At 38.3% G+C, this 18842-nt stretch overlaps 1 protein-coding gene across 1 annotated transcript in view; it reads right to left on the bottom strand.

Annotated features, from left to right (window-relative positions):
• LOC128857343 (acetylcholine receptor subunit alpha-like) overlaps positions 1-18842 on the bottom strand; it is a 145104-nt gene that overhangs the window by 125688 nt on the left and 574 nt on the right. Inside the window, exon 2 of the mRNA XM_054093056.1 lies at positions 17629-17809. Within this exon, the coding sequence (XP_053949031.1) occupies positions 17629-17809 (181 nt within the window). The remainder of the gene's footprint in view (positions 1-17628; positions 17810-18842) is intronic.

Genomic DNA, 18842 nt, shown 5'->3' on the forward strand with positions numbered 1-18842 from the left:
TTCAACTTAAGGAAATAGAAAGGTGATTCCAATATCAAAATTTATTTCTTAAACATTTTAGTTTTAATTTTAAGTAAATAATTTTTGTGCTATAGAGTCTTTCAAATTTGGATTTATTTTTTAGTACTGTTTTACTTTGAGAGCTGACACAGGTCGATGACTTCTCTACCAATAGTTAAAGAGTATTTCAAAAGTGCCACCTAGTTTTTATTACTGAATAATTCGTTTGTTTTATGTCAGCCGTGGAATTTGTCAAGAAGACAGATATAAAATTTTATAAGATAGAACAACGCGTTGAAATCATTGAAACTTATTATGAAAATGGTGAATTTTTTTGGTGGAAATAATCATCCGAATGAGTCGAAATCTCAAGGGTTGGTGGAAAGGTTTGAAGAAACTGGTTCTGTCGAGGATAGGGAAAGGCATATAAACTGGTAGATCAAAAACTAAATATTCTATATTACAAAGAATACAACTTACACATAACAACATCGGTAATATAAATATATCAACATTCTCATCAATTAGTCATTCATGAAACGACTATTTGGCAGAATTTGGTGGAAGACCATGGACGTTTCAACAAGACTCGGCACCGGCTCACAAAGCTCGAGTGAACCAAGAACGGCTAAAAAACAACGTTCCGAACTTCACAACGCCCACAAAATTGCTGTCAAATTCACCGGATGCGAGTCCGATGGATTATTGGGCCATTTTTGAGAGCAAGGTCCGAACTAAAAGATTCACCAGTCTCCAGGCGCTAAAAAGGCCATTGTCCGCGAGTGGGCGGAAATACTTACAAGTCACATTCGGGCAGTTTGCTATTCGTTTCTGGACCGTCTCAAGGCCATAGTCAAAAAGTGGCATAGGCAAAAAGTGGTCATATCGAGCAAAAGTAAATCGATTTTTAATTTTGTATTATTTTCACATATTTTTTACTTTGAATTGAATAAAAGTAATTTTAGAACTAATCCTTTTTTATTGGTTACACTTCGAGTGCCAGACCCCATCTATTTCACCTGCTAATGCAGGCACTTAAACAGATGACACTGTGCTTGGCGGCACGGTATAAGACTATGTTGTTTTCTAAGTGCTCTACTGAACCTGGCTTTTATGTTATCTACAGTCATAGAAGTTTTTACAGGCAGTTTATGAGGCGTAATAGGCAAAGGTGTAGAAAGGATGGCTGGGTAGACACGATTTCTCAAAACATCTGAAGTTTTGCTGGTTTTCTAAAAGTAGGTTTCGACTACTGGGAGCATCACCTTAATTAAACTTAAATTGATTGGTGTTGTGGCAAGATTCGTGAACTAAAATATGTTGTATGACGTAAATTGGACTATTGGGTTTTTTGAGCTAAAATTGTTGAAGCCAACTAATTTATGGATAGAAAATGACTTAGAAAACGGCGATGCAAATTATAAATACATTTGCTTTACCAACAAAAGCATTTTCTTTATAAAGTAAAAAAAATAATAATAATAACAATGAAACATAAAACACGATGCATAATATTTGTGCTCCTGAAATATTTTCTACCGCACATTTTTATTGAAATTTTTGTATTTGTGAATGACTCGGTAATAGAAACGGAGTGATGCTGAATGGAAAAATATCCAGTATTACATATTTACACATATTTCGTAGTGATGTCGTAAAAATATGTGCGTGGGTGTTGAATGAAAAATGATAGTTAGAAAAAGGCAGTAAAAGATAAGGCAAGGAAATAATTTTAAAAGAATAAAATTTATAATGTGGCAAGTCACGGCAGCTGCGTGCAGTCTAATGGAGTGGCTTGAAAACAAATCAAGGAATTTCTTTTATGTTTAGAATATGAATAACAATAAGCTTTTCACCTATTTAAATAAAAGCCTCTGAGATATACAAAATCGAGTAATTATGTGTTGATCGATAGGTTGCGAGGGTAGAATGGCAAGAATGGTGAAAAAGTGTGTTAACTACCTAGAATCAGTTATATTAAGTTGTGGAAGGAGGGAGTTGCTTACAGACTTTAAAAATAAACTCGCAACTCACTCAAAAGTTGGGCTGACATCTAAAGTGCACTGTATTACACAAGAATTATACTCGAATTATACAATGGAAATTATTAGTCCACTTTGTTAAATGGTGAAAGCAATGAAAGCAGTGAATATGGGACCTAGGCATGAATTGTAAGTTGTAGATATATGGCGCAAAATTAATCACTCTTTCGACAGACTGATCATTTTCGAAAATGGTGTCCTATGTCAATCATATTTTCAGACTTATGAACTAGAAAGCTGCTGCAGTATACAAACAGACAAAAAATAGAGCGCCCAAAGGTCAAAATAAAGGTTTCCATTAATAATTAAAATCATTTTTTTTCAGTAAAGAAGTGATTTAAAATTTGGATGACTAATTTTTTTTAGGGGACGCCAAGTTAATTTTATTTGGGGACATGAAATATCTGGGAGTAATCCTTGATAAAACCTTGACCTGGAAAAATCACTTATCGTACATCACAAATAAAGCTTTAGAGCAATATTCATATGCCAAAGGGCTTACGGTAAAACATGGGGCTGGGACCAAATATGCTGCCATGGTCAATAATAGTGCCAATGATCTCCTATGCCTCTCTGGTATGGTGGCCAAAAGCAGACCAAACTAAGACTCAGATAACACTTAACAAGGTATACAGAATAGCCTGACTGAGCGTAAGGGGAGCAATGCGAACCTGCCCCACACTGGCTTTAGAAATGGTCACTGGACTCATCCCACTCTATCTCATAGCCAAAGCTTCGACAGTCAGTGCAGCTCTAAGGTTTCCTATCTATTACATCTCAAAGAAGGCAATCTTACAGGACATGTAAGAATTCTGGTTTCAATCCGACAAGATGGAAAGGATACTAGTATTCAAAGAAATTCAAAGTGGTCATTTGTGACCACTCAGCGTGGAGAAACAAATAAATATCCTTACAGGTGTGGTTTACTGATGGGTCCAAAATGGTTGAAGGTAGTGCCGGGGCTGGAATCGTCGGACCAAATTTCAAAAAGGCAATTGCAATGGGGAAAACCTCTTCCTTATTCCAGGCGGAAGTCAACGCCTTAGAGCTGTGTGCCAGAGAATGTCTACGGAGAGACACGCGCGGTGCCAATATTAACATTCTTTCTGATAGTCAGGCAGCTCTAAAATCTCTGGATAGCTTCTTATTTTAAACAAGGTTGGCCTGGGAATGTTTTAAAATCCTCAACACCCTAGCATCAAGAAACTTTGTTAAATTGATGTGGGTTCCGGGACACCTTAGCGGAAGAAAAGGCAAACTCTCATAGATCTTGAACCTTTCTGTGGGGTAAATAACAGCTTCAAAAGCGCCTTTCTGCGTGAGCAGGAACAACGAGGCTTAATTGATTACTGGAGAGCCCAATCGGGCATGGGGCTATCGAAAATACTCGTAGATCCAGAACGGATAAAGGCGGACGCAGTCCTTAACCGAAGTAGAAAGGAAATAAAACTTTACATTGAACTACTAATAGGACATTGTAAACTTAATTATCACAAGGTCAGCTTTATTTGGGCTCCGGGGCACAGAGATATTGAAGGAAATTGTAAAGGTGGTGGGATAGCCAGGAAAGGTACTACTCTTCCATAGCTCAGTGATAGAAGTACCATTGCGATACCTATGGTCACAATCAAATTAATAATTAAGAATAATATGTATTATCCAAGAGGCCAATAGGGCATGGAGAGATGAAGGTACATGCGTAACAGCTGGGTTATTATGGCTGCAATTAAATTAAAAAAATACCAAGTAAGCAGCAGTTCCTTTTAAGAGAGAATATCTCGAAGGTCGTGGCTTGTATAACCGATGATGAGCTATTTGGCAGGCATTCCTCGAGACTAGGAGTTTTCTCCCACGAATATTGCAGAAGTTGTAGACATGAGGAAGAGGGAGAAACTGTTGGGCGCTTCCTTTGCAATTGTCCAGCTTTAGCTAATAACAGAGAAGGTTTCCTAGGTAGATATTTTTTCAACTCTCTTACGGAACTGTTTGACGTGAGGGTGGGATCAATTCTGAACTTCATAAGAGCTACAAGATGGTTCCATGAAAAAAAAAATAAATGAGATTCCCGTATCGGTATCAGTGGTATCACAACGGACCTGTAAGGTGTAAATGAGTTGGTCGTAGAAAAAGAGGAAATGGGAAGCAGAAAAAATTTTGAAAAAAATGTACTAATTTTGAGGTTAAATCAATATTGAAAATTTGTGCAAGGAGCACTCTAAAGTCAAATATCTTCATTTCTTTTGAATACTTTTATAATTTTTTCTAATGATAAAATATACTTAAAAAATTTAGTTTTAGTTGTTTTTTGTCAAAATTGTTTTGGAACGCTTTTTTGTCATTTGTGAAAGGGAGTTTTTCAGAAATTTATTTTGTTTCAGTGTGGGAGGTTTGATTGGTTTAAGAAAGAAGCTTACTCGATTTTCTTCTAATGTGTGGTGTTATTTTTTTTGTTGTGCTAGTGCACTTCTTGATGTCGTCCTGTAAATGGAGGGACCTCTAATTTTTTGCCGCCTCTGAACGGCATATGGTTCTATTACGAAGTACCTTTTAATGGATGAGTTACATTCGGATGCTTCCCATTGCTTGTCGGAGAGGCCATGACTTTTAGAAAAAAACCTTTTTCTCTCTAGGGCTCTCCAGGCCTCTACCGAATGTTAGACGCATACCAACCTTCTTGACTGCGGCGGCCTTAGTTGAGGCTATGAATCTGCCTTTTCGGCAATTGCTTTCAAATTAGCTTTTGATAACTTCCCCAGCTTTCTATGTCGCAGAGCACCCAGACTTAGCTACTCGTACAGATAGTAAAATACTGTTTTCCGTAGACCTTCAGAAAGACCTTTCTTAGCCTCCCTAAGGCAAGTGGCCGATTATTGTTGACGTAGTTCTGAATATGTGTGCTCATGGCTTTCTTAAGAACTGGAATTGGTCCACGTTTGTTTAGTTATTTTGCAGGTTAGTCCATCTGTCAACGGCCTGCTTATGGAATAGCGAGAAGAACTTCTTTTTGCGCACGCCATGGGGACAGCCTATTTTTATTTATAGAGTTATTATTTATGACAATAGTCCTCATTCCTCTGCGTAAAAATTTATCAGCCACTCATTCATTTCTCTACTGGGACTCACACACTTATTAATTCACACAGTGCCAACACCTGAGTTAGTGGTGAGTTCAATGGCTTTTGCGCGACAGCAATTTAACAGTTCGAGTTCAACAAAAGCGAAATAAAATATTTATATATGCATATGTATGTATGTATGTATGTGGGGGTAGTTGATGGTTAGTTTTTTTTTTGGCTGATATCAATTTATTTTGCCTTCACTTGTGAAAAAAGGTGAGCAAGTGCACACTTTTGGCTGTCAGCAGAAAAAAGCAACAAAAAATAAATCTGAACCACGCATTTAAGTGAGTTACTTTTTATGGTAATTGATAAAAAACTTGTGTCGGTATACAAGTGAATTATTGGAGGGGAGATGTAGAAAATTTGGTTTACATATAGAGTGCGTCCTCTTACAGACCAGAAAACTTTTACTAAACCGGCTCAGTTCTATAATTTCACATGGAAATCTTATCCCCACGCATCAAGTTTCGGTTCAGAAAACATCATTCCACCATCGAGCAGGTCAACTGTGTACATAACTTCGGCAGAGAAACATTCGAAAATAGGGAATACAATGTTGCTGGCTTTCTAGACATAGCACAATCATTTGACAAGGTGCGGCACGAGAGCCTGTTATACAAAATAAAAATGAAGGTTCCTCATAATTTCTCATATTATAAAGCATTCATTTTCGAGTTAAAATAAATCAAGAGGAGAGTAATAGCTATAAAATCAAAGCACATGTGCCGCAGGGAAGTGTTCTGGGACCAGCACTTTACACGCTTTCCACTGCCGACCTGCCTTCAACAGTAAGTATACGTACAACTACATATGCAGATGACACTGTAGTAATGGCTACAAATAGCCACGCATCTACTGCCTCTAGTCAACTTCAACAAAACCTTGACAGCCTAAGCACATGGCTGAACAATTGAGGAATAAAAGCCAATGAAGCAAAATCAGCGTAAATAACTTTCACGCTACGCAAGGAAACTTGTCCCCCATTGCACCTTAACAACTGCGAGTTACGCCAAACGCACCACGCTAAATATTTAGTCAATCATTTTTATCGACGATTTACGTGGCGACGTCATATATTGGCAAAGCGGCAGTAGCTTGGTATAAACCTTGGTGACCTTTATTGGCTACTTGGCCAAAAATCAGAACTTTCCTGGACAAAAATTTGCTCATATATAAAGCAATACTGAACCAATATGGACAGACAGAGTGCAAATGTGGGGCTCAGCCAGCAAGTCTTGACATCATGCAGAGGTTCCAGTAAAAAAGCTGCGCATGTGTGTCATGGTTTGTCTACGCCGATACACATAATTCATCGTGAGTGCTTGGAGTGCTTTCGGTACATGAAGAAAGTGACAACATCAGTATAAGATATAACAACCGGCTTGCTACTAATGTGCCTCAAATATTTGAAATGTAGACTTTAACGTATGGCGCAGGCGTATTGACGATAACAACATCCGATAAAGCGACGCTTGGAGTGTTTGAGAGAAAGATTCTGTGCAAGATTTTTGGACCTTTGCACGTTGGCAACACCGAATATCGCAGGCGAGGGATCGATGAGCTGTGTGAGCTCTACGACGACATAGACATAGCGCAGCGAATAAAGATCCAGCGGCTACGTTGGCTGCGTCATGTGGCCCAAATGGATACAAACGCTCCGGCTTTGAAAGTATTCGATGCGGAACCGGTTGGTGGTAGCAGAGGAAGCGGAAGGCCTCTTCTGCGTTGGAAAGATCAGGTGGAGAAGGACTTGGCTTCACTTGGTGTGACCAACTGACACCGGTTAGCACGAGAAAGAAACGACTGGTGCGCTTTCTTAAGCTCGGCCAAAATCGCGTAAGCGGTTATCGCGCGAATTAAGAAGAAGAAGAACACTTTAAATAGTGGACTCTCTTGGAAGTTCTTACACATGTCAACTTTTCAAAATAAAGTAAACGTTATACTGTATGTTATGTTTGATAGATGGTATTTAATAAATGGGGTAAAAAAATAATTAAACATGCTTTTTATACCTACAGAAAAGAAACTTATTGACACATTTTGACAGCTTAATTCTTTCTATTTAATTCTAATAATTTTGTTGATTTTCCCATAAACACTTTATAAATCCAAATTTCGAACGTTGCACAAATATGAAAAGAACTCAAAAAATAACCCACCACAAATTCACAATTTTTAAACAGAATTTTCAGAAAAATTAGGAGTATGCATTTCTATAGCCTATGGTTTGATAAAGTGAAAGCTTGAAATAGTTTAAAGTTGTTGATTTGTGATAATTTTTTTAGATGACGGTCCCGTGCATTTTATCCACACAAGGAAGGAGAGAGAGAGAGAGATAGCTAACGTTACCAATGTTTCCATTCTGAAATATTATACTAATATATTTCATTCAGCAACTTCAGATCCTACGAACCCAATTTTCCAATATTCCATTAGCACTCTCTCAATAATTCATTTGAAGAGTATCCGATCAGTGACTGTCTTTAAGGGCTCTTAGTCGTAGTCAGAGGTCCGAAAAAATTATGATTTTCAATAATTGTTTTGGTAGTCAATTGCTTTACTATACAAAAATAAAAACATAGCATTAAAACATCATATTTCGACTTCACTTTAGCATTGCAACAAAAATAATTACAATAATAGTTGTAAAAGTTATCGCTGTTTGTTCCATAGCTCGTTTCTTCAGAAGTCCCTTGCGGTGGTCATCAAAGGTCCTTGGAGATTCATTTAAAATCAATCGGACAAGAGAAATTACTTTTATTAATAGACAATCTTGTGCTTTATCGAAGTTTTTTTGTTTTCAAAGTTAACAATTTGGCGGTCTAAGGAAATATTTTTCAGATTTTCGAGAAAAAAACCGACAATTAATTGTTTAAAAGAAATCGAAATTTTTGAAAGAAAAATCCTACGATCAGGCACAAGTTTTAATGTTTTACAAAAGCAGTATACATTTTATTGAAATCTACCAAGCGGTTTTTAAGTTACAGTGATCACCAGTTGAGAAAAGCGCATTTAAAGTTTAGCGAACGCTCCGATTCGAAAGGTATTTATCGGATTGACTTCAAATTTTCAGACAATATTTTTAAAATATTATACTTTAAGAAAATGCAAAAACAAAAAAAATCAAATTTTTTGAAAACTCTGACTACCCCTAACCCCTAAACAAAAAAAGTTTGAAGCCAAGCCACAGCTTAGTATTCATTCTGTATATTTTTTTATATTTTTTCTGGGTAATCGAAATAGCTAAAAAATCGGTCAATCTGAAATCTGAAAAAAAAAACTTACAAAGGAACAAGCATTTCAATCACTTTTCAGACCCATAGTTGACCAGCAAAAAAACTAATAATTTTCAAACTGAGCATAAACCCCTTGAGTGGGTGCAGTGGTCGTGAAAGGGTTAATTTGTTTTTGGTTGTTAGTGGGTTGACTTTACGGTTTTTGCTAAATTTGTTCTGTTCTATGTATGAATTACAGTTTTTGTTTTGAATAATATTACTTTGTAGCTGTTAATTAATTAATTTCGCACAAAGAGAGTGGCTGATTTTCACTTGTGCAAGACTTGGTCACATGTTGCTCTTATTGTTTTATTAGAAAACTCTCAAATGGAACTTCTATGACTGTATGCATTGATGTAGCTCCTTTCGATTACTGGTTGTTCCTAACAGTGCAGAAGTATTTGGGTGTTCATCAATGCCGCTCTATTGAAGAAATTTAAAATTTGGCTCGCTTCGTAGATCACCACAAAAGCCAAGTCCCCTTTTCGAGAAGAAAACTGATAATTACCTGAGAATGTGTGAAAGTGGTGACTAAAGAGAGACAATACTTTGAATTAGTTGACTGTTCATACCTTTGCTAAATAAGTGCGCAAAAAGGCGGAGCAGTTAAATTTATGCCCTTAAACCTTTTCTGCGACCTCGGTAGTCTAGCGTACGTGCACTAGCCTGCCATCGCAGAGGTTGTGGGTTCGAACACGGTCGTCGCACTTTTCCAAACTTATTTACTTTCTAACAAAAGAAAAATTTCACTCTTCAACCCTAAAAGCAAAAAAGAAACCTTATCCTTTCGATCCTTACTCCCGCAGAAAAGTCAGCGCACTACTTACACTGTGGCTGCGAAAACATTCAAAAAACAAAAAGAAAAACACACAGTTACACATTGCATCAGTGGCGCCAGCAAGAGGAAGCGGGCAGCCGTGGTAATAGCGCAGACACCAAAATTTAGCGAAGTCCTCAACCATCTGTGTGATCCTTCCGGCAAAAAAATGTGAAACGCAGATAGCGCTCCAAGCAGTAAGAAGGCGTTGTTCCTAAGCAACGACAGGTGGGCAATCCCACTACTTAGGACTGGTAGCGGCAGGCCCTGCCAGGAAGCAAAACAAATTAACGAAACCAACGCAAAACTGAGGCCCTATGCTCCCAAGCGGAGTGAACAAGGAAAAAAAACAAAAAAAAACATTGCTTTTATTTACGAAACCGTGCATACAAACTAGTTGTAAAGTATAGAGGAACGTTGAGAAGCGGAAAAACTATTATCGGGCGACAAAAACGAGTATAAGAGTGAACAAAATATTGTTAGTTCACTCTTACTTCAGTTCTGCCTTTTCACCCATTTGAACGAAAGTGAGGTTATTTCGAAGCGTCATAAAATCCATAGACATTTTTTTGCGTTTAATTATTGCTAAATATAAATTTGTCGGATTAAAATAGTTCGAATTATTGTGTAATAGTAAATCTGGAAATAAAATTCAACCGAAATTACAATCTAAAAATGACCTCACAAGCGGTAAAGCGTTAATAGTCGTGCAATTTGTTTATACTTTGCAAATCTTTATTTCAGCAATTTGTAGTATTTATAGTATATGCCCAACCTACAACTCAGTACTAAAAGGGAATAGCAAAAATATTTTCGAAATTTTTGTTTTAAAAATTTTGCGCCAATTATGAGTCTATTTGTATTTATTTATTTATTTATTTAAGTAATTCATGTGCATGTGTATGTGTGTACGAATATGTACGTAACTTTTGTGCGCGAAATCTGCAACAATGCAAATGCAAATCACATGAATTCGTAGCTGAGTGGCATGGAGCAGGCAGTGATTACAACAAAAACAAAAAATAGCGCTGAATAAAGAACAATAGGAGCGCAGTGCAAAAACAAGTAAGCTATTGCATTTAAATTGAGGTATCACACCTGCGCACTTTAATATTCCACCCACGCCTGTGCCGCTGGGTGCCACATGGCGTATGAGTAACACACATCACAGTGAATTTATGCAAAGACCGAGTGCTAGACCGAAGTGTGAGGTCCGTTCGAGTTTGGCAGCAAAAACTGCAGCTGATGCCAATAGCCAACATTAACATAGTCGAAATGCTGTTGCAAATAAATGCGCGTGAATGTGTATGTGATTTATTATTTATACTTGTGTTATACTTTGTTGTTGTTGGTTTCGTTGTATGTTATTAAATTGCAAATTTAATTCCATTTTCTTCACATAGCTGCGCCCCAACCTCGCCTCGGCATTATAATAACCGGAAATATTTCATTACGTTACGCTTCCGCTTGCATGATTTTTCATCAGCGCAGCAATTCAAGGAAAGGTGAAAGAATGCAACAAAAATGCAAAAAAAAAACAACAAAAATTCCTTGGGACTGAGCCGACAAGCTGAAGCATTTCATTTATTTCCTTCCTCAATTGTTACTGTGCCATTTCAGTTGTTCGCCACTACTGATGATGCCTTTAATAACAATTTACGCCACATCAGCTCATCAGCGTTGGCGAGCTGAAATTTGAAAGAGGTATGCAGCAGTCAGACATAACCGGTTGAAAATTTGGCATGCCATCGTTTTGCCCTTATACGAATATATACTCAAAAGTGCTTTTCTCAACCGTCTTGCTACTTGCCTCTAAATTGCATGCCACTTACACCAATACCAAACTGCCTACTCACACCTTCCTATAGCGGTGTGGTAAACTTTCTCCAGCATTGGCTCACCTTGTTGTCCCTGCGCCTTCGCGTTTTTCGCTTCAATTGACTCAAACATGAAAATCCAATTCCGATACTTGGCAGCCGTAAATGCCTTCACCCTGCATTGCACAAGAACCACCCCCGCCGCCGTGGCTTCGGGTAAAGTCTTGCAACTGCTGGTGCTGATGCTGACGTTCTTTTTGGTATTGCACGCGAATTCGAATGAGTGGCAGGATTGCGCTTTATTTTCGGTAGTGGATTTCGCGGTATTGGCATTTAATCGCCACCGCAGTGGAAGTGCACCACACTTATAGTTTTTTGGTGAAACGGTGCAAGATGAGAGGCAGCTAGCATCCAGCCTGCCTGGTTATGGTTGCGATCAATTGAGGTTGTTTTTATTTTACTCAGCTTTGAATATTTAGAGGGGTTTTTAGATGAACATTGGGAATTTTTGTAATAGAATCCAGAAGGTTTTCATAATTTTGCCCGGTAGAAGTAGAATTTATGCTCTAGATTGATTAAATAATTCTAAAAATTCGTAATAGTAGGAAGGAGGTTGTTTGATTTTATATCAAAAGAGCGAATGGCTCTAATGACCAAAAAAATTATACCAAAAATAAGAAAAAGACGATTAGATACTTTTTTGTTTATTTCAATTTTTTTTAGTTTTGACAAGTCAGCGTTGGTTTAAATTGTTTTATGGTCAATATTGAAACGGTTCAAGTGGCCTTAATCGCTCAAAAACGTTTTTGAACTTCAATACCAACAGAGCAAAATCTGCTCTAACCCTATATAAAAGGATCCTTAGATTACTCTGTGGAGCACTTACAGGTCACTTTCCCTGTAATAAACACCTTAACACAATAGGGTTATCTAGTACAAGATTATGCAGATGCATTTAATCACCAACTATGAGGCATTAGGCCACATGAGATACAGAATCCTGGGCTCGTACCTACTAGAGGAAGAAGACCTACAGTTGCTCGCTCCTAAGGAGCTGGTTCGACTCGTCGGTATACTAAAAATTATAATTAAGTGATTAGGGGCGCACAATCGATCAATCTGGTCGCAGTGCATAAAGGCCTTAGCCTAACCCGTACAACCATTACCATTACCATTACCATGGCCGATATATAGCTCCTGGGCGATACTACGACTACTAACATGTCGGTCAAATTCCATTATTTCTGTGATTTTCGACATTATGGACATTTTCTTTAACATCCAAAATGCCTGAACTTAGCTCTTACTGTATCGGCACCATAAACATCATTCATAATTTCAGCGACCTAACTGGCACTTTCGCTTTTATCAAAGAAAAACTGTAAAATGTACCAAATTTTCTCTTTGTTGACTCCCATTGTTAACATCCTGTAACCTCCAACTGAATGGAACAAACAAAAAAAGTAAACTAAGTTTTTTAGTTTGAAATGTAATCTTGACAACGGGCATAAGCTTTAAATTACTTTACAAAATATCGATCACTACAGTTATCTACTGAGAAAATAATGGATTTATTTTTTCCAAACTAATTTTATCGGCCTGTAAGTATTTTATACAGTTTATTAGAAAATGCAAAAGACAAAATACAAGAATTGTTTTGGTCATAAAACAGAAGAAGGTGAGGAATGCCATTTGCATATAGTATTCTTCTCTTTACCTTCACAGTCTATGGTGGATTATAGTTTCATCAACAATCTTCCTCCAGTCCACTCTCTCTCTCTCTTTCCAATAATGAGCTTTCATCACTTTCAAGTCTGCTTCGACAACATCAAGCCATCTCTTTCTTGTTCGACCTACTTGTTTTCCTCTTATTGGACCGAAAAGGTTGATGCGTGACTACCGTTCGGAATTCAGAGAGGAAAACCTACGTCCTCGGTGAAAGACCAAAGTGTTTTCTAATAGCAGTCGCCCTTCTGCGGGCAATGACAAAGCTCCTCATAAAAAAATATCTGTCGTTCGGAGTCGCCTTGAAACTGTATGCCCCTCCATTTGTGGAAAAACATGAAGAGGTACGTCACAAATTGGAGGAGCAGCTCGGCCAATTATTTATTTATATATTGGACCGAAAGTAACTTGTTTTTAATTCTTTCATTTGATGTTCTTAAAATATGGTAAATTCATCTAATCTAATACGCATTGCATTCGTCCCACCAATAAGGCTTTCATTTCCTTTTGTTGCAACGTCGACATGCTCGCATTCGCCTGCCATGTTCATCGGTAGGCGCTACAGTTCCGTGTGAGCTTTTGCTGTTCAACGAAATCTCTCTATTAGACCCGATCTTTAGTTATTTCCTTCCAGTTGTTTACTTTGAGTTTTCTCATGTCATCCTTCACTTCGTCAATCCATCTTGATCTTGGTATACCTTTTGCTTTCGTTGCAAATGTTTTAGTGTCAATTATTTTTCATTGAGTTCCTGCTGGGTCGATCCTCGCGACAAGATCTAGTCATCTGATTCTTAGGGCTTTGCTGGAGCGCACAACATTCTTTCCTTTTATTAGTTAGTCCACTTCATGGCTCCACCTTATGCCACATTCGCCGTTGATGTCTTTGACAGCTCCGAAGATTTTTCCCAAAATTTTTCTTTAAAACATTTGGAGTTTGGCTTTGTCTGTTTCACTTAATGTCCACGACTCTGAACCGTAGCCTATACAAGTTCTGTTTTTAGCTAGAATTTTTTATATGCTAATCGGTTTTTTCATATGAAAAAGTGCAAAGGTACACAGAGAAAAATTCCTTCATAGAATTCAGCATACTCGCATTAAAGAACTGATATTCAATCACTCTGTTATTATTATATATTACTGAGCATAATTGTTAAGGAAGCAAAGAGGTGTAAAACCAATCGAAAGTTTTAGTCGGTGCGGAACTTTAGCGCCACTAAATACACCTTAAGTCCGACGGTTCATCTTGCAGGGATATCGATTTTGTAATTACATTTAGAGGTCGTCGTGAGTAATAAACTCAATCGTCAGTTACATTTCACTGCTATTAGTCTTGCTGCATTTTATCAACATAACAGTTTTTCTTGATGCTCAACAATAATTTGTGTGGTAAAAGCTTGTATCGCCCTCCACTTGCCAATCGACTGAAGCATTTGTGCACAGCAGTCTCCTCGTCGTCCAAGCATTCTGGGTAATAAGGACTACAGACAAGTCTAGGCGATGCAGATATTTTTAGAAGCGTACGTGTCCACTTGAAAGCTACGTCCCCTCGTTACTCTGTGGGATCTACCTACGCGTCCATCGGCCTTTTGGTGTCTGGTCCCATTTTGATTGCCATTCAGCTATCCAGGTTGAATACTCAGCTTGTTTGAGTTCTTCTGTCGTCCTGGGAACCTGTGAGCAGTATAACCTCTTCTATTCATTTTCCTGGTACTTTATAGGCATTTTGCTAGTTTTTTGTTTCAGCCCAGATTGGAGAGGCGAACAGTATTATAGAGTCCGTGACTGTGGAAAGAATTTTTCTCCTGGTGCCCTGTGGTCCTCCTATGTTTGGTAGCATACCCATGAACGCGTTGTTAACCTTTTTTACCTTTACTCTAACAGCTGTGAGATGTTCTCTGAATATTAGTCTGGAATCAATATACACGCCAATATATTTTATAGACTCATGGGGTTCTATATCGTGGCCACGAACTGATATTGACAGCTTTTCTTTCTGCTTGGTAATACTGATCAGCACTAGTATGTATTTGATTATTTGTGTATAAATTTTTTGAATGTACTTTAGTAACAGGTGGCGCTAAAGTAATCCTCCTATCAGAAAATGCTATAAATTTTGCGATTGGCCCCTAATGTCAGTTCTGTTTTGACATTTGTGTAGTAAACACATGCGAAATACACGTTAATAAAAAATGTTACGCTACACTGCTCCAGAGCGCGGAATATTGCTGACTATTTATTTGACCAATAATCGGTCGGTGACTTTGGCACAACGTGAATTTCGTGGCAGATTTCCTCGCCGTCCAACGCCTACTGGTGAAACACTGCGATGTTTAGCGGATCACCTCGAAGATACTGGCACAACACGAGGCAGACCCCGGAGTAGCCGTTCTGCAGAGAATATTGCTGCTGTAGCCGAGGATTTCATGCCGTCGACATCGACCAGACGACGTGCCACGCAAATGGGTATCAGTCGACGGTCTTTACAGCGAATTTTGGTACAGGATTTGAAGATGTTTCCGTACAAAGTCCAGACGGTGCATCAGCTGTTAGCTGCTGACCGCCAATCGCGTCTAACATACGCTCAAGCCATCCTTAATCACCACCAAGAGGAGGATGATTTTTCATCAAAAATAATCATGAGTGATGAGACCCATTTCCATCTTAGCGGGTACGTAAATAAGCAAAATTTACTCTTGTGGGGCACTGAAAATCCGCGTGTAACCCACGAAGAGCCATTACACCTGCTCAAAGTCACTGTAGGTGTGCTGTTTTCGCTGGAGGAGTCATCGGACCTTTTTTCTTCGAAGACGTCGCGGGCCAAACGGTTACTGTGAATAGTGAGCGCTACAGAGAAATGATCAACGAGTTCTTTTTGCCGCAACTTGATGAATTGGGATTGGAAAACATGTGGTTCCAACAGGATGGTGCAACGGCACACACTGCACGTGGCACAACTGATATGCTGAAGGATGCATTTCCCGGGCGCCTAATCTCCCGTTTTGGCGATTTGCACTGGCCAACAAGATCACCTGATTTGACCGTTCCAGGCTTCTTTTTGTGGGGCTTTTTGAAGTCGCGGGTTTATGTCAACAAGCCTCAGACTCTTGCAGCTCTTAAAGACAATATCCGTCAAGAATGTGAGGACCTATCGCCGGAAGTTTTGGCCAAAGTGATGGAAAAAGCCATAAAAAGGGCTCAAATGGCAATCAACTGTGGCGGCGGCCATTTAAATGACATCATATTCTCGACTTGATGTAAAAAAAATTAAAAGACCAAATAAAAATAATCCACAAGAAGAATCAAAGTTTTTCAAAATAACGAACAGCAGCGCCGTCAGAATTGGAAAGGACCTCTCCGAGTCGTTTGACACCAAACGAGTTTTCAGACAGGATGACTCGCTGCCATGTGACTTCTTTCACCTAATGCTGGAAAAGATCATACGAGTCGCAGAACTTAATCGCTTCGGTGAGGCGCCACTTTGAGCGTTTGAGATAAAGATTATGCGGAAGATTTTTAGACCTTTAGGTAACGAAGCAATGAGCTGTATGAGCTTTACGAAGACATAGACATAGTGCTACGAATAAAGATCCAGCGACTTCGTTAGCTTCGTTCGTTGTCATGTCGTCTGAATAGATAAAAACTCCGGCTCTGAAAGTATTCGATGCGGAACAGCTGTTGGTAGCAAAGGAAGAGGAAGGCCTCCTCTGATATTGTTCTATAATCGGGCATGATTGAAATGCATTCGACAGTTTGTTTATCGCTAATTAAAAGGGTTTCTAACTAATTTTTGAATGGTAGGGTAGGTAGGTGAAATAGTTGAAGTGCCAGTCTGGCACTCCTCAAGTAGCTCTAAAGCGCCGTTTTGATACCATTGTGAGACATCCAATTGGCAAATATCTACAGCCAGCCAGAGCGGATGATATAATGGAGAATATTGATGGGATTTAGGTTGGCACACTGCCCCAGGCTGTCGAAGAAAGAAATACCCGGTGACCTAAAACTTCTAGCTGCCAAACGCGAACAGAGAAAATGCTCTACAGTCTCCTTCTCTGAAAGGTGTCCACAGCTTCTGCAATGGGGGTTAAATGGTAACCCTAGTTTTTCCGCGTGCGTGCCAATCGTCCAGTGAGCGGTACACACAGCTATGAGTTTGGAATTTAATGGCGAGGAGTCAAAAGGACTTTCTGAGTCTCCCAAAGGGTTTTCGAAATAGCACATGAAGAAAGGGATTTCCACCTTTTCTGGGCTTTCCTAAGAAATAATTTGTGTAGTTCCTCTTTAATTGTCAGGGGGATGCCGATTACCGAGAAGGAAGTCTTTGAAACCAATTCAGTCTCCTTCCTGGCAAGCTCATTCGCAATTTCATTTCCCTTATGTTCCAATGTCCTGGAACCCAGATTAGGTTTTAAATGGTAGTGGCATAAAAGCCTACTCGGCTGCAGGGGCCGCCTCAGTGAATACTTTTGGTTATAAATTTCATCATTTTCTAAATTTTAAATATACAATTTTTCTTGACTCTGTGCCTTTAAATCACTTTCTGCGCCCCTAATATTTCGCCCAAAAGTGTGCACGAATGATTCGAGCCAATTAAACATTTGATTGAGTTCAGTTTACTCAGACGAATGAGGTTGCAAAAACGTGTAAATTGATTTAAAAAAAAAAATCACAAATTGAGTTATGTCCGTAGGTGTATGTAAACTCGGTCGGTTTGTGTGTACGTTAAAAGAGCACATACATATGCGCAAATGTATACAATAAAAAAACAAAAATATATGGAAAATCCAATAAGTAAATCCAATCGTGCCCATGGCTAAATTTCAATTACAAACTCACCTGAAAACCATCATATGTCCAACTACCGAATTTCATCACACACGTCTGTTCGTCGAATGGGAAGTACTCGACATCGATTTCGCAGGAGCTCTTGTAAATCGCCGGTGGCCGCCACTCGACGCGCCCCGTATAGTTGAGAGTGGCTTTTGTGGCCAACGTCACTTCGAAATTGCCATCGGCGCTGTGGCGGCGGGCGATATCAGCCAGTAATTGATGGAGTGGGGGCAAGCGAGTTGGGAAGATAAGAAGAAAGAAAAATGTGAAAAATAAATATTTAGAAGCAGAAAGTGGGTTAGGGAAAAAATTGGATATGAAAAAGTGAATTTGAGTAGAGAGAAAATTAATGAAAAAATCAAAAGAAAAATATTGAAAAATGTTGTACAATTATTTTTAGTTAAAAGGAGCGAACAGTAAAGTAAAAAAATACTTTATAAGAAAACATACTTTCAATTAAAGGAAGTGTACACAACATTTATGTTTTTTTTTAATAAAATATCTCAAGTTCCAAACAATTTTTCTGATCCGCCATTTGGGCTATTTGAAATGTTTTACGCCATCTTACATTTATTTCATTTATCTCGGAAATTATTTGCTTCAACCAATCACATATGTAAATTTGTATGTGTGTGTGTGCATATGTTCGAAATACGAAACGGAGATGTGAGATTAGGAAGGAATTTGCCAATATAGAGGAAATAATAAAAAAAAAAGATATCGTATGAAATAAATCAAACTACCGCAATGATGAGCACAAACGGCGATGACAATGACAGCAGCAACAACAAAAACACAAACAAAAAAAAAAGAATAGGAAAAACCTAGCAAATGTCTGAGTTATTGCTGAGTTCTTGACGGCTTTTCGGCTAAGTTTTTTGGTAATTTTATTGGTGTTGCTTTCAACATCCAGCAGCGAATCTACTAAAGCGAAACTTATTTGGTACCAAACTAAACCCAGTTAGATGGATCGAAAGCATGAATGGTGCACTTTTCTCTATTTATTTTTTTTTGGCTTTTGTTAGTTAGAAAGTAGCGCGGTAAGTTAATTCTATTTCCATTTACTAGCCCATTTGGATAAATAATAACTTTTATAATTTTACTACTCGAAAAAGCATTCACTTTGGGTCTCTTTTCAACTATTGCAGGACTAGGATTTGGATAAATAATAACTTTACAATTTTAATACTGGAAATATCATTCATTTTGAGTCTCTTTTT

The sequence above is a fragment of the Anastrepha ludens genome, chromosome 3 (assembly GCF_028408465.1).
Source record: "Anastrepha ludens isolate Willacy chromosome 3, idAnaLude1.1, whole genome shotgun sequence".
Lineage (NCBI taxonomy): Eukaryota > Metazoa > Arthropoda > Insecta > Diptera > Tephritidae > Anastrepha > Anastrepha ludens.